Raw genomic sequence first — 16,885 nt, 5'->3', positions numbered from 1 at the left:
TTCTATGTATTTTGAAGACAGAATTGACAGGTCTTATTGAAGGGCTGGATGTAAATGTAGGGAAAGAATGATCAAGATGACTCTTGAATTTTGTACTAACCAACTGGCTGATGTCTTTTACTGAGAGGAGAAGGAGGAGGAGCAGGTTTGCTGAGGTCAAAGAAGCAAGAGCTTCCTTTAGGGCATGTGAAATTTAATACAAGTGGACATACAGGAAGAGGTAAGAGCAAGAAATAAAAACGTGGGGGCGATGAACATACAGTTGGTATATAAAGCCTTGGAAGTGAATGAGATCACATAAACACTGGATGTAGACAGAGAAGAGAGCCAGGGATTGAGCCTTGGGCACTTGAACATGTAAGGCCAGGAAACTTAGGAAGAAAATCATGAGTGTGGTACTCCCAAAGCCAAATGAATAACGTCTCAAGGAAGAAGTAATCAATTATGTCAAATACTGCTGTGATACAAATTAATATGAGGAATAACTAACCACTAGAATTACAATGTAGATTACTGGTGACCTTGTTAAGAATGATTTCATAGCAGAGTAGAGATGGAAGCCTAACTGGAGTAGTTTCAGGAAAGAATGACAAATGAGAAATAGAGACATTGAGTACAGTCAACTATTTTGAGAAACTTCACTATAAAGGGGAGAGAGGATATAGGGCTGGAGACTGATATGAGATCTAAAGAGTTTAATTTATATATATAGGAGTTTCTGTGGCATGTCTGTGTACGAATGAGAATAATCTGATAGACTACATTTGATTTTGTTAGAGAAAGATAGGATAACTGCAGGTGCAAAGTCTTTGAGGAAGAGAGAGTGTATGGGATCCAGTGCATAAGTGAAGGGATCAGCTTTGGACAGCAGAGGTAGTAATCCATTGTAACGAAGGGAGAATGTGGCATATATGGGTATAGAGGCAGAGATGTTTGACAATTTAGTGACAGGATGATGAAATTATCTATTGATTATGTTTTCTCCATGGAATAGGGAGCAAAGTCAAGAGCTAAGACTGGGGATGTTGGAAAGGGTGTTAGAAAATTAAGCAAAGAAGACCAACTGTTTAATAATTATCTCTGAAAGCAAGTAAGTAAATTCACTTCTCAGAAAGTAGGAGTAGAAAATGCATTACACTTGAGATTTGTAAATAATTTAATGTAGGATTGATTAACCAAAAAAAGAGAACAATCATCAGCATTAGGAATTACAGAGGGGTCATCATTATAGATCATACAGGCATTATAAATATCATAAAGGAATATTATGGACAACCACTTAAATGAAGTGGACAAATTTCTTGAAAAACAGAAATGACCAAAGCTGACTCAAAAAGGAATAGAAAATCAGAATAAACGTATAGCCACTAAATAAACTGAACTGGTAATTAAAATCATTCCAAAAAGAAAGCTCTAGTCCACATGGTTTTACCCATGAATTATATCAAACACATAGATCAATGTAACAGAATAGAGTTCAGAAATAGACTCACACATATATAATCTATTCATTTTCTACACAGATGCCATGGTAACTAAATGGGGAATGAACAGTATTTTCAACAAATATTATTTATTATTTGTATAAAAAAAATGAACCTTGACCCTTACTTACCCTTATATCACACACAAAATTAATCTGAAATTAGATCATAGGTCAATTTATATATTATATTGAGATATACACACATACTATAAAACTTCTAGAAGAAATAAGGAGAAAATCCTCACAACCTTGGAGTGGACAAAGATTTCTTGGATAAAATGAAAAAAGCACAAACTACCAGAAAATAATATATTGGAATTCCATCAATATTTAAAACTTATGCCTTTTAAAACACACTGTTAGGAAAATAAAGTCAGATTGGGAGAAACTATTCACAACATATATTCTTCTAACAAAGAAATTATATAAGGAAACATAAGAGAAACAAGGAAATAAAGAACTTTTACAACCACCCAATTGTTTAAGTGGGCAAAAGGTTTTAACAGACACATCAACAACAGAGGTTATATGAACGGTCAATAGGCATATGAGAAGATGTTCAACATCAATAGTTATAAAGGAAATACAAATTAAACCACAATGAAATACTACTTCTTCCCTTTTAGAATGGCTAAAATTATAAGACTGATAATACCAAGTGTTGATGAGGATACAGAGTAACCAGAACTCTCATCTATTGCTAATGGGAATGTAAAATATTAATAATCACTTTGGAACAGTTTGGCAGTTTCTTAAAAAGTTAAGTATATACTTTCCATAAGATGCAAAACTTCTACTCCTAGGTATTTAGTATACACAAAAACATGTGTCTACACAAAATATCTGTATATGGAAATTCACAGTGGCTTTATTTCTAATAGTCCAAAACTGAAAAAAAAATTGAATGCCACATCAACTAGTGAACAGATAAAATGTGGTATACATGTAAAAACTACTCAGCAATACAAGGAAGTGAACTACAAAACATTTAACAACATTGATGAATCTCAAAAAACATTATGTTGAACAAAAATAGCCAGACATACAAAAGTACATATTTATGATTCCATCTGTTTGAAATTTTATTATAGAACAGGAAAAACTAATCCGTAGTGAAAGAAGGCAGATCAGTCGTTGCCTGGGGCCATGTTTAGAGGCTGGAGATTTATGGGGCAGGGGTACAAAGGAAATTTTGTAGGGGTAATAGAAATTGTCTTTATCTTGATATTGTGGTGGTAGTTATGAGGGTATATTACTTTTTCAAAACTCACTGAACTGTACACTTAAAACAAGTGTATTTTATTGTATTTGTTATTCCTCAAAAAAGTTGATATTTAAAGAGATCATTAACAGAAAAACAAAATACAATGCTGAAATAAAATGTTTTGTTTTTATGTTTTAGAAAGGACTCCATCTGTTAGCATCAGCAGCTTAAATAAGTTAATATACATAATAATTTTAGAAATAGTTGGCTTGCAGGTTTGATCCATCAGATTCAATCTCTGTTTGGCATTTCTGTGAACTGCACATTGTGATTTGTTTCTAGAGAGATATAAAATGAACGTAATTAGCAGAGAAAGAGTCAATCTTATGTTCTACATAATCCATGAGAATTATTATTCCTATCTAGCTGGGTATATAGGGACCCAAGCTGGGAGGTTCAGAGCCAATGAAAGTGTTTATAGAAACCTTCAGAGATGCAATATATCATAACTGCTTAGTACATTCACTAGGACCTAAAAGTTTTCAAATATTTAACTATAAACAGCAATGGGATTTTGGAATAGCTATGTGTTTATGTTCATTTAATTTTGGAAGACTGGGGAAAGAGTCCACACGATTTGTGGAAAGAACAGAATTTGGAGTCAGACAAATCCTGCTCTGCCATTATCTACATTACCTTGGATAATTTGCTTAACCATTCGAACTCAGTTTCCCTTTCTACAAAATGTGTTTTGCCTGGCACATAGCACTCAAAAATTTCTCCCTATATAAAGGGAAAGGTATAATCAATGTAGCCCTTTGGGAACATTAATTTATTAACAGAGTACAGGATACAATGGATAAGAACGTGGACACAGAAGGATCAGTTAGAAGGATTCAGAAATAAGATAAAAGCTTGAACCAAGTGGTAGTAATAGGAATTGAAAAGAAGAGATGAGTGAAAAGCATTTGGAAGAAAAAATATGCAGGACTAGATATGATGGCCAAGAAAAGAAAACAATCCAAGACTGCTGGATTGTTTTATGTGAGAACAGAACAGTGACATAACCAGCTCTTGGGTGCATAATGACAATGGTAAAGTCATGACAAATTAAAACACAGTTGTTCCTGCAGATACTAAACCTTTTTTTCTTTAAATCAGTCATCTGTATTTCTTAGACCAATAGAAATAGAATACAAAATACATATGTAATTTTAAAATTTCTAGTATCCACTTTTAGAACATTAAAAAGCAAGTAAAATTAATTTTAATAACATTTCACTTAACCTGATATATCCAAAAGATTGTTTCAACATGTAACCAATATAAAAAAATAAGATATATTTCGAGATATTTTATATTCTTCATTCTGTTTTGCACTAAGTCTTCAAAATCTGATGTTTATTTTATACTTATAGTACATCACAATTTACACTAGCCACATATGGTGAGTGGGTACCATACTGGACAACACAGGCTTAGATTATTAGATACAATAATTTTTATTTTTAGATGAGTAGGTAAACAAACCATAGTACATCCATTCAATGTTTACACTACTCAGCAATAAAAAGTAATGGACTACAACATGGATAAATCTCAAGTGCTTTATGCTAAATGAAAACCTAGACTCAAAAGGCTATCCCCTGTGTAATCCTATTTATTTGACATTCTCGAAAAGGCCAAAATATAATATAAGCACCAAAAAGAGATCAGTGGTTGCTTGGGGCTGGGATTAAGGGGAGAACTTGACTAAATTCACAGAAAATTTTGGGGGATGATGGAACTGTTCTATATCTTGATTATGGTGATGGTTACATGACTACATGAATTTGTCAAAACTCATAGAACTATATACCAAAAGGGTGAATTTACTGTATATAAAGTGATAAATCTGATATTAAAATTATTACAAGATAACGCTAATTATACAAGACCAAAATGTTTTAAAGTGGTTTTTTTTTTGTTTTTTTTTTTGTAAAGAGATGGTATCTTATTCTGTCTCCCAGGCTGGAGTGCAGTGTATGATCATAGCTCACTGCAGCCTGGGTTCAAGTGATCCTCCTAACTCAGCTTCCTGAGTCACTGGGATTACAGGCATGAGCCACCATGCCCTGTGAAAAGTAGGCTCTTTTATATGAACACACTAAAAAGAAATATGATGTAGCAATGAAGGAGGCATATTTTCTTACTACTTAAATCTCAGTGTATGCTATATTACAAAATTCTTGTTATCACTAAACTTTACAAAGTAATCCTGTACAGTATGTTTTATTTTTATTATCACAATGGTACATTAATATAAAATTTTTAAAACTAGGATAGTTTATTTAAAATATATTCTCCCAGGTGATGTCAGCAAAATGGCTGAAAAGAGATGCCTGGTATTCATCCCCCCAACAAGAAAGGAGCAAGGCAATGAATACACAGCTAAGATTTGAGTGGAGTGTTAAAGGAATGCAGTGAGGGAGTGGAGATGCACCTGTGGTGACTGGAAGTCCAGGAGGGCAACGTGGGGGCACCCCACCTTTGCAGCCCTATCTCCCCCACCCAGATGGGATCTGCCTGGAGTCAAGAGGGACTTCCTATTGCAGGGAAAAGATAGGTAGAAGATCCCCACCAGGCCCCATGCCACTGCAAACACCTACAGTCCTTACAACAGGAGAATCCCACAGTCTGTCAATTCAGAGAGCTGCTGGGAATTCACACAGCTGCATTACCCCAGATAGGAGCATAAGGTGTACACACCTCACTTTCTACTTACCACCTGTGAGCCAAGCTGCTGCACCATTGCACCATCTTGAGGTCAGAGCTACTTCTGGAGTGTGCCCTTCTCTGGGAGCCAATAGCCAATGCACCTCTCCAACACTGGGGCTGCATCTTCATTCCACCAAGCCTATACTGGTGGCTGAACATCACAACCCCAGCAGCTGGAGCCTGGGCCCAGGATCAGCTGTGATGCTGGTTCTGCACAGCAGGGAAACCAACTCCCCTCACCTTCACTTCCAGCGAGAGTGACAGTGTGGCAGTCTTGCCGAAGGTGAACCTGCCCTTGGGCCAGCCAAACTTCTATATGCCCTCCCCTGAGCAGGAGAGGCCCTCGAGCCTCTGAGCAACAGCCCTGTGCCCACAAACAGAGCTTAAGAAACAGCTCCATAGGTTGCCTCTGGCAGAAACTCCCCCAGGCCAGCCAAGCAGCTGCGCTCCCATGCCTCAGGAATAAGAAACAACTTCGCAGGATGCCCCAGGCCAGCCAACCAGCTATACACCTGTGTCCTGGGCCCGAGAAAGAACTGTGGTAAGGCTAGCCAAGCAGCTGTATCCCAAGTGTGAGAAGCAGCCCTGTGGGCCAACACTGGCAGGCACAGCCCCAAACCAGCCAAGCAGCCTTGCACACATGTCCCAGGCCTGAGAAGCAGCCCTGCAGGCTGCCACTTGCGGACATGCCCTCAGGCTCACTAAGCATCTGTGCCTCTGCATCCTATGCCTGAGAAGCAGCCCTATGGGCCACCCCCAGCAGACACACCCCCTGGTCACTGAGTAGCTGTGTAGCCACATCCTAGGTCTAAAAAACAGCCCTGTGGGCCACCCCCAGCAATCATGCCCTCAAGCCAACCAAGCAGCCATGCAGCTGTGCCCTGGGCCTGAGAGACTTGCCTGGGGGTCACCTCCAGCAAGCAGGTCTCTAGGCCAGCTGAGTAGTTGTGTATCTGCATACCAGGCCTAAGAAACAGCCCCACAGGCCGCCCTTGGTGGGTATGACCCAAGGCCAACTGATCAACCACATGCCAATGCTCCTGGCCAAAGTAACAAACCCACAGCCCCAGCCCCAGCAAGCCAGATCCCAAGTTGGCTGACCCACTATGTGAACAAACACATTCCAACCTAAGAAACAGCCTGGCAAGCCCATCTTGGCAAAGCTGCATCACCATCACCACAAACTCAGCCTAGGCCACTGAGAAACTCATAAATACCAGTGGTATGGATTATAGCAGAAGAAACTAAACGGCAACTACACTACTGTGTCCAACTAGAACCAAGTCCAGTGCACCCAACCGAACCAACAAACTAAGACCCATTTATATAAATAAATCTTTCCTATGAAACTTACTCCATAAAACTGGAGGAGATGAACTTTACACCAGATGCACAGAAATCAATGTAGGGACACAACAACCATGAAAAGCAAGGAAACATGTCACCTTCAAAGGAAAACAATAATTCTCCAGTACCATACCCCAATCATAAGAAAATATATTAAATACTAGAAAAAGAATTCAAAATAATGATCTTAAGGAAACTCAGTGAGATACAAGAAAATACAGATAGATAGTTCAAAGAAATCAGGAAAACAATTCAGAATTTGAATGAGCAATCTGAGAGACAGATATTCTAAAAAAATAACCAAATAGAAATCCTAGAGCTAAAGAATTCAATGAATGAAATAAAAAATACAATTGAGAGCTTCAGTAATAGATGAGACAAAGCAGAAGAAAGAATTTTTCAACTTGAAGACAAGTCTCTTGAAATAACACAGGCAGAACAACAACAAAAAAGAATAAAAAAGGATGAAAGAAGCCTACAGGATTTATGGGATATCATTAATCAAATAAGTACTCATATTATAGGTGTTCCAGAAGGAGAAGAGAAGGGAAAAGGTGAGGAAAATATATTTAATGAAATCATAGCAGAAAACTCCCCAAATCTCAGGAGACAAATGGACATCCAGGTCCAGGAAGCCCAAAGAATCCCAAATAGATTCAACCCAATGAAGTCCTCCCCTTAAGACACATCATAGTCAAACTGTCAAAAGTCAAAGACAAAGAAAGAATTATAAAAGCACCAAGAAAAAAGTATCAAATCACATGAGGGAATTCCCATTAGATTAACAGTGTATTTCTGAGTAGAAACCTTACAGGCCAGGAAAGAATGGAAAGATATATTCAAAGTACTGGAAGAAAAAACTAACAGTCAACATTATGCCCTTCAGAAATGAAGGAGAAATGAAGTCTTTCCCAAACTAGCAAACACTGAAAGAATTCATCACCACTGGACCAGCCTTAGAAATGCTCAAGGGAGTCTGAAATCTCAAGTGAAAAGATGATATTAATAACTACCACCATGAAAACATGCAAAACTATAAAACTCACTGGTAGAGCCAATACACAAAGTAGAAAGAGAAAGGAATGAAACCTATCACTTCAGAAAACCACTCAACATTGGTGGTTTAAAATAAACAGTAAGAGAGGAAGGAACAAAGGATACATAAAACAACCAGAAAACAATCAATACAATGACAGGAGTAAGTCCTCACTTATCAATAATAACTTTGGATGTAAATAGATTAAATCCCCCATTTAAAAGATATAAACTGGCTGAATGGATAAATAATACAAGACCCAACTATATGCTGCTCACAAGAAACTCACCTCACCTAAAAAGACATACACAGACGGAAAAAGACATTCCACACAAATGGAATCCAAAAGTGAGGAATAGTTGTACTTTTATCAGATAAAACAAACTTTACATCAAAAACTATAAAAAGAGACAAAGGAGGACATTATGTAATGATAAAGGGATCAATGCAGCAAGAGGATATAACAATTCTAAATATATATGCACCCAACACTGGAACACCCGAATGTATAAAGTAAATATTAATAGACCTAAAGGGGGAGCTAGACTTCCAATACAATAAGAGTTGGGGACTCCAACACCCCAGTCTCAGCATTGGACAGAAAATCAACAAAGAAACATTGGAATTAAACTGCACTATAGATAAAATGGACCTAACAGATATTTATAGAACACTACACCCAACAGCTGCAGAATACACATTCTTTTCATCAGCACATGGAACATTCTCCAGAATTGACCATATGCTGGGAGACAAAACAGGTCTCAAAAAATTTTTAAAAATCAAAATCATAACAAGTATCTTATCCAACCACAATGGAATAAAACTAGACATCAATAATAAGACAAACATTCAAAATTATGCAAACACATGGAAATTAAACAGCATGCTCCTGAATGAACAATGGGTGAAGAAGGAAATTAACAACGAAATTTTAAAATTTCTTAAAGCAAATGAAAATAGAAACAGAACACACCAATACCCAAGGGACACAGAAAAAGCAGTGTTAAGGCAAGTTTACAGCAGTAAATGCCTACATTTAGAAAACTGGAAAGATTTCAAATAAACAACCTAATGATGCACCTCAAGGAACTAGAAGAGTAAAAATAAACCAAACCCAAAATTAATAGGAAAAAAAAGAAATAAAAAAGATCAGAGCAGAAATATATGAATTGAGACTAAAAAACAATACAAATGATGAAAACAAAGAGTGGATTTTTTTGAAAAGATAAACAAAATTGACAAACCATTAGCTAGACTAAGAAAAAGAGAGAGAAGACCCAAATAAATAAAATTGGAAATGAAAAAAGGAGACGTCACAATAGATACCCTAGAAATACAAAAGATCATTAGAGACTACTAGGAACAACTAATTGCCAACAAATTTAAAAACCTAGAGTAAGTGGATACATTCCTAGACACATACAATCTACCAAGATTGAACCAAGAAGAAATAGAAGACCTGAGCAAACCAATAACAAGTAAGGAAACTGAATAAGTAATAAAAAATCTCCCAATAAAGTCCAGGACCAGAAGGCTTTACCTCTGAATTCTAACAAACTTTTACAAAATAATTAATACCAATTCTTCTGAAACTATTTCAAAAAAATTTAAGTAGAGGGATTCTTCCTAATTCATTCTATAAGGCCACATAACTATGATACTAAAATCAGACAAAGACAACTACAGGCCAGTATCTCTGATGAACATAGATGTAAAAATCCTAAATAAAATACTAGCCAACCAAATCCAATAACACATCAAAAAGATAATGCACCATGATCAAGTGGGATTTATCCCAGGGATGCAAGGATGGTTCAACATATGCAAATCAATAAATGTCATATATCACATCAAGAGAATGAAGGACAAAAAAACCATATGATCATCTCAATAAATGCAGAAAAAGCTTTTGATAAACATCAACATCCCTTTATGGAAAAAAAAAACTCTTAATATATTAGGTACAGAAGGAAAGTTCCTCAACATAATAAAGGCCATATATGCCAAACCCACAGCTAACATCTTACTGAATGAGGAAAAGCTGAAAACTTTTTCTCTAAGAACTGGAACAAGAGAAGGGTACCCACTCTAACCACTGTCATTCAACATAATACTGGGGATCCTGGCCAGAGCAATTAGGCAAGAGCAAGAAACAAAGGGCATCCAAATTGGAAAGGAGGAAGTCATTGTGTCCCTGATTGCAAACAACATGATCTCATATACAGAAAAACCTAAAGATTCTACAAAAAAAGCCTCTTAGAACTGATTAATGAATTCAGTAAAGTTACAGGATACAAAATTAATATATAAAATCAGCATTTCTATACAGAAACAACAAACTACTTGAAAAAGAAATTGAGAAGGAAATCCCATTTACAATATCTACAAAAAATAAAATACCTAGGAATAAATTTAACCACGGAGGTAAAAGACCTCTACAAGAAAAACAAGATGACACTAATGAAAGAAACTGAAGGGGATACAAACAAATGAAAAGACATCTCATGCTCATGGATTGAAGAATTAATATCGTTAAAATGAAATACAACCCAAAGGAATCTACAGATTCAAAGCAATCCCTATCAAAATACTAATGACATCTTCACAGGAATAGAAAAAATAATACTAACATTTGAATGAAACCACAAATGACCCCAACAACCAAAGCAATCCTGAGCAAAAAGAACAAAGCTGAAGTTATCACACTACCAGACCTCAAATATACTTTAAGTCTGTAGTAATCAAAACAGCATGGTATCGGCACAAAAACAGACACACACACCAATGGAACTGAGTAGATAAGCTGGAAATAAATCCATGCACTTTACAGTCAACTCATTTTTGACAAAGGTGCCAAGAACATACATTGGGGAAAGGACAGTCTCTTCAATAAATGGCACTGGGAAAACTGCATGATCATATGCAGAAGAATGAAACTAGAACTCAATATCTCATCATACACACAAATAAAATAAAAATGGGTTAAAGTCTTAAATCTAATGATTTAAGAGTGATAAAACTACTAGAAGAAAACATTGAGGAAATGCTTCAGGACATTTGTCTGGGAAAAGGTTTTACGAATAAGACCTCAAAATACAGGCAACAAAAGCAAAACTAAACAAATAGGAATATATCAAACTAAAAAGCTTCTGTGCAGCAACAGTGATAATTAACAGAGTGAAAAGACAACCTATAGAATGAGATAAAATACTTATAAACTACTCAGCCGATAGGGGATTAATACCCAGAATATACAAGGAACTGAAATATCTCAACAGAAAAAACAATCCAATTAAAAAATGGGCAAATGATCTGAACAGACATTTCTCAAAAGAAGACATACAAATGGTCAACAAATATATGAAAAAAATGCTCATCACTAATCATCAGGGAAATGTAAATCAAAACCACAATGAGCTATCACCTCAGCCCAGTTAGCATGGCTATTATCAAAATAACAAAAAATAACCAATGCTGATGAGGATGCAGAGAAAAGGGAACTCATATGCATTGTTGGTAGGAATGCAACTAGTACAGCCACTATGGAGAACAGTGTGGAGGTCCCTCAAAAAAACTACAAATATTGTCCTGCAATCCCACTACTGGGAATTTATCCAAAGGAAAGGAAACCATCATATCGGACTGACATCTGCACCCCATGTTTACTGCAGCACTCTTCACAATAGCCAAGATAGGAAATGAATCTAGGTGTCCAATAACAGATGAATAAAGAAAATATGGTGTGTGTGCGTATGTGTGTGTGTACACACACACACACACACACACACACACACACACACACACACACATCATGGAATACTAGTTAGCCATAAAAAAGAATGAAATCCTGTCATTCGCAGCAATATGGATGGAACTGGAGGTCATATGTCAAGTTAAATAAGCCAGGAACAGAAAGTTAAACACCAAATGTTCTCAGTCATATGTGGAAAGTAACAAATATTGCTCTCATAGAAGTAAAATGTAGGACAGAATACAAGAAGCTGGGAAGGGTAGGCGGAAGGGGGGATAGGGAGAGATTTGTTAAAGGTTACAAAATTACAGCTACATAGGAGGAATAAGTTCTAGTGTTCTATCCCACTAGATGACTGTAGGATGACTATAGTTAATGATCACATATTATATACAGGGTGTCCCCAAAATCACCATATATAGGGAAAATGGGAATAGTAGCTAAATATACCTTTATTTACAAAATATTCATTACAAAATTTTACAAAAGCTTTCTTTGTAGAGAGACTTTTGGGACACCCTGTAGTTTCAAACAGCTAGAAGAAGGATACTGAATGTTCCCAACACAAAGACATGATAAAAGTTTGAGAAGATAGATATGCTAATGACCCTGATCTGATCACCATACATTATATGTATTCAAAACATCACTATGTACTCCATGAATATGTACAATATTTGTCAATTTAAAAAATAAAATATATTCTTCCCTTAGATATGATACCAAAAGCATATGCAACCAAAGAAAAATTAAATAAATTTGTCTTCATCAAAATTTAAAACTTTTATACCTCAAAGAGTACCATAAAGAAAGTGAAAGACAAACCACTGAATGGGAGAAATATTTTCAAATCATACAAGGCCTGTCTGGAAAGTATCCAGCCACTGTATTAATATATACATCGTATCCATGGCTGGATACTTTCCAGATAGCCCTTGTATATCTGACAAGGGACTTCCATCTAGAATACATAAATAACTCTATTACTTAATTTTTTCAAAATCCAATTTAAAAAAATAGTTAAAGGATATGAATAGCCATTTCTCCAAAGAAGATATACAAATGCCAATAAGCACATGAAAAGATGCCCAATATCATTAGTTATTAGGGAAATGGAAATCAAAACCACAATGAGGTAACCACTTCACACCAGTAAGAATCAAAAAGATAATTTAGCAAGTATTGGCGAGGATGTGGAGAAATTGGAAGCCTCACACACTGCTGGTAGGAATGTAAAATGGTGCAGCTGGTTTGGAAAACAGTTGGCAGTTCCCTAAAACATTAAACACAGAGTTACCATATGACCCAGCAACTCCATTCCTAGGTATATAACCAAGAGAAATAAAAACATATGCCCACACAAAAACTTGTACATGAATGTTCATAGCAGCATTATTGAAAGCAGCTAAATAGTGGAAACAACCCAAATGTCTACCAACTTGTAAGCAGATAAATTAAATGTTATATCCATATAATAGCCCACTACTTACCAATAAAAAGAAATGAAGTACTGACAGGTGCTGCAACGTGAATGAACCTTGAAACCCTTATGTTAATTAAAAGAAATCAATCACAAAACACCACATATTGTATAATTCCATACATATGAAGCTTCCAGAATAGACAAATATATTCAGTCAATAAATTAGTGGTTGCCTAGGGCTAGAAGAGATTTGGGGAAGAAGATCAGGGTACAGTGGCTAAAGGGTACGAAGTGTCTTTTATGGTTATGAAAATATTCTTAAATTGGTTATGGTGATAATTGCACAACTCTGAATTTACTAAAAGCCACTGAACTGTACACTTTGAAAGGGTGAATTATATCTCAATAAATCTGTTTAAAAAATATTCTTCTATATAGGGGGAAGAGCTTTTAGTAAATACTAAATAGCTGAACCAAAAGTGTTATCTACACAAATATGTTACTTTAATAACTTTAGCTTATCTTCGGCATTGAATTAGGAAAAATAACAAAATAATTACCCTTTCTACTGAAGATAACTGTTGCTGTAATCCGTCACATTTTTTGTTTGCTTCTTCAAAAAGAGTTTTATACTTTTCTATTTGAGACTGTTGCATATTAATTGTTCGTTGCTGTCTCAAACAATCTTCTTCAAAATTTTTTATTTGAGACTTTAAATCCTGAATCTCATCTTCCTATAGTTATAAAATTATAGATTATGTGAAAAAATATACAAGATTTGGTATCAAAACAAAGCAGAAAACAGAAAGCTTCATATGTTCTTTGATGAGATAGTTATATACATTTCATGAAGAAAAACAAATTACATTACCTTTTTATCTTCAAAAATGTAAGTCAGATGATTTATGTGCATTTAATAGCTTTACTTGTAAGTCTAATATACAGAATTCTAATTGTAACAAGTATTTACAATTCTTTAGCTCTGTGAAAATTCAACATTTCAGAATAAAGTTCAGCATACATAATTTTTTTTGTTTGTTTGTTTGTTTGAGACAGAGTCTCGCTCTGTTGCCCAGCTAGAATGAGTGCCGTGGCATCAGCCTAGCTCACAGCAACCTCAAACTCCTGGGCTTAAGGAATCCTCCTGCCTCAGCCTCCCGGGTAGCTGGGACTACAGGCACGCGCCACCATGCCCGGCTAATTTTTTCTATATATATTTTTAGTTGGCCAGCTAATTTCTTTCTATTTTTAGTAGAGACGGGGTCTCGCTCTTGCTGAGGCTGGTCTCGAACTCCTGACCTCCAGTGATCCACCCGCCTCGGCCTCCCAGAGTGCTAGGATTACAGGCGTGAGCCACCACACCTGGCCATTTTTTTTGAATTCAAAATTAATTCAAAACTATGAATTATATCTAAATAAAACTATTCAAAAAATGTATTTGAAATTGTTCCTAAAATGTCTTTGAATATTAGAGCATTTCTTTTGAAATGCTTAATTTCTTTTAAAAACCTTACCTTTTTATTGCATTCACAAACAACATTATCCAACTCCTCCTGCATAACACGGAGTTTGGCTTTCAGAAATCTGATCTGTGCTTCTGTGGATTTAAATAATTATATTACTGTCTTTTGCTGAATCTAAGAAGTCATCATTGTAAGACAGACTATTATTTTATGAAGAAAATAAGCACTCACGATGGGGAGTCAATAGGAGATCCCTGATAGGGGACACTAAAGACACTAAATACTCCTAACGTAAAGATAAATGAGAAATAAACCCACCCAACAGAAAGGAACAGTCAGGAACTATTCACATCTCAACACTGGAGCTAAGAAAGAAGGGGGGAACCCCTCACCTGAGACTCTGAACCACAAGCCAGTACTCACGTAAGTTTGCAGACTGAATGCATACTCACAAAGGTGGTCCAAAATACATCAAACAGAGAATTTAAAGTGGTCTCCGGTTAGTAATGTCCCCAAGTGTTCGGCAGAAACAAACACAAATCCTCTCTAGCAAAGCTCAATTTCAAGCACAGCCATTGTGATTATAAAATACAACTGACTGTAACATGCAACCCAATTTCTAAGAAGTTAAAATGTAGTATATGTGTCTTAGAAGCAAAGAAATACACTAATATCTTACTGAAGCTTTCTCACACAAACCCTCATTAAAATCTACCTTTGGTACTTCATTGCTAGCAAAAGTTCCTTATTCAGTAACATCAGCAGTAAATCTTCGATGTTCATAGGCCCATAAAGTAAATAAAGTGAAAACTGAATATAGAACTTACTCATCATTCATTCAAAAATATAAAGTCTCTAGTATGTTCCATAGTAGGAATACTATAAAACAAGGCTTGCCCTATGGAGGTTATCTTGAAGAAACACTCTGAATTGCACTGAAAAGTCATTAGATCCCACTAAGCCATGCACACGTGATAAGCAGAGACAAACTATCTCCATACAAACTTCCTGCTTTTCTTTGAAGCGCCCCAGTGTTACATGAAACTGATGAACTATGTGGTTGGCTCTAACTCTACCTAGATCTCTCCAGCCTCAACTCTTCTTCCAGCCTCTCATGTAACTCCAGATAAGCAGAGGATAGAAGGGAAATGGCAAATTAAAAAGCGTGAGGTTGGAAGTAATTGGTCTCTGAGGGAAAAAAGGAAGAAAGAACGGGAGACCATAACTTTCACCATTTCTTTCTCTCCCCAACTTTAACCTCAGTAACTCTACCTCAGCTCTCACACAAAGAGCTGAGTGCTCTCATGTCCAGAGGCCCACAGCACTAACCTCCTCTCCCCACTCTACCCCAGCTTTAATTATACAAAGCGGTCTATGCTCCCAAACTACTTCTTGATCTTTTTCTCTCACACATAACCCAACTATTCCAAGCAATCATCTGGAATAAGAGAAAATTCTTCCAAAAAGGGAGATACTTAAGCTGAAGATATTAAAAATGGAAGAAAAGTGGCAAAGCGGCAGAGATGTGATTTAGCAGTAAGAAAAAAGGAGCATTTTAGGTAAAGTCTGTTTGTCCTGGTTCCCTATATCTGGGAACAGGAACATTATAACAGGGCCATGGGTGACTGTCTACTGAGGAACAGCCAACATCTGACGATCACGTCCTTGAAAGCATCTTGAAAGACATGTAAATGTAACTTCCTGCTCCACTTACCTTCCCTCCCCACAACTAGATTCAGAAAGCTTGAAGGTAACAAATGTATTATATAAATTGCTCCCCACTTATGACTAGTATGTGGCACAACAATCATTACACATATAAACTGTTAAGATTTTTCACAGAATCAGAGAATTAAGATAAACTTTGATGATCTCATGCAAATTGCTAAATTTTCAAATGAAGAAGCTGCCATTACAGAGGAGCTAAGTGGCTTGCCTGTAGTCACAACCATAGTATTATAGTTCAGCATTAATTAGTTCATATATACTCAACTGTATTAATTTTTGTTTCAACAGCATAGATGGCTCCTCATAAATTCAACAATTTTAGAGGCATTACTGGTAACTAATAGATGATCTAAATTTAGTAGTATTATTTTTCTAGTGATAGGGAGAGAATGAACTAAGAAGGAAAATTATATTCATTAGAAAAAACTCATTTGATCATTTTACCTGATGCTACATCAATAATTCATTTATCCTTTTACATGTGTTGATCTAACACGCAATAAAGTATATTAATAGTAAATGAAAGAAATTCATAGAAACATTTTCTATTTTAGTGTTTTAATAATAACCTATGAAGCATTTTAATTTTAGTCGAAAGATATGCAATGAAACCAGTACAATATAGTGTTTATTTTTACTTTTTGTAATGGAAAATAGCAAACATATACAAAAGTAGAGAGACTAGTT

General features: G+C 35.9%; 1 protein-coding gene across 1 annotated transcript in view; it reads right to left on the bottom strand.

The window, feature by feature from the left end:
* Nucleotides 1–16,885, bottom strand: part of TEX9 (testis expressed 9) — a 55,749-nt gene that overhangs the window by 20,979 nt on the left and 17,885 nt on the right. The window contains exons 8-9 of the mRNA XM_045529901.1: nt 14,522–14,604; nt 13,568–13,741 (exon numbers count right to left, since the gene is read on the bottom strand). Coding sequence (XP_045385857.1) covers nt 13,568–13,741; nt 14,522–14,604 — 257 coding nt within the window. The remainder of the gene's footprint in view (nt 1–13,567; nt 13,742–14,521; nt 14,605–16,885) is intronic.

Source organism: Lemur catta, chromosome 1, assembly GCF_020740605.2.
Source record: "Lemur catta isolate mLemCat1 chromosome 1, mLemCat1.pri, whole genome shotgun sequence".
NCBI classification, from domain to species: Eukaryota; Metazoa; Chordata; class Mammalia; order Primates; family Lemuridae; genus Lemur; species Lemur catta.
This window is presented reverse-complemented; position numbering and strand designations above follow the sequence as displayed.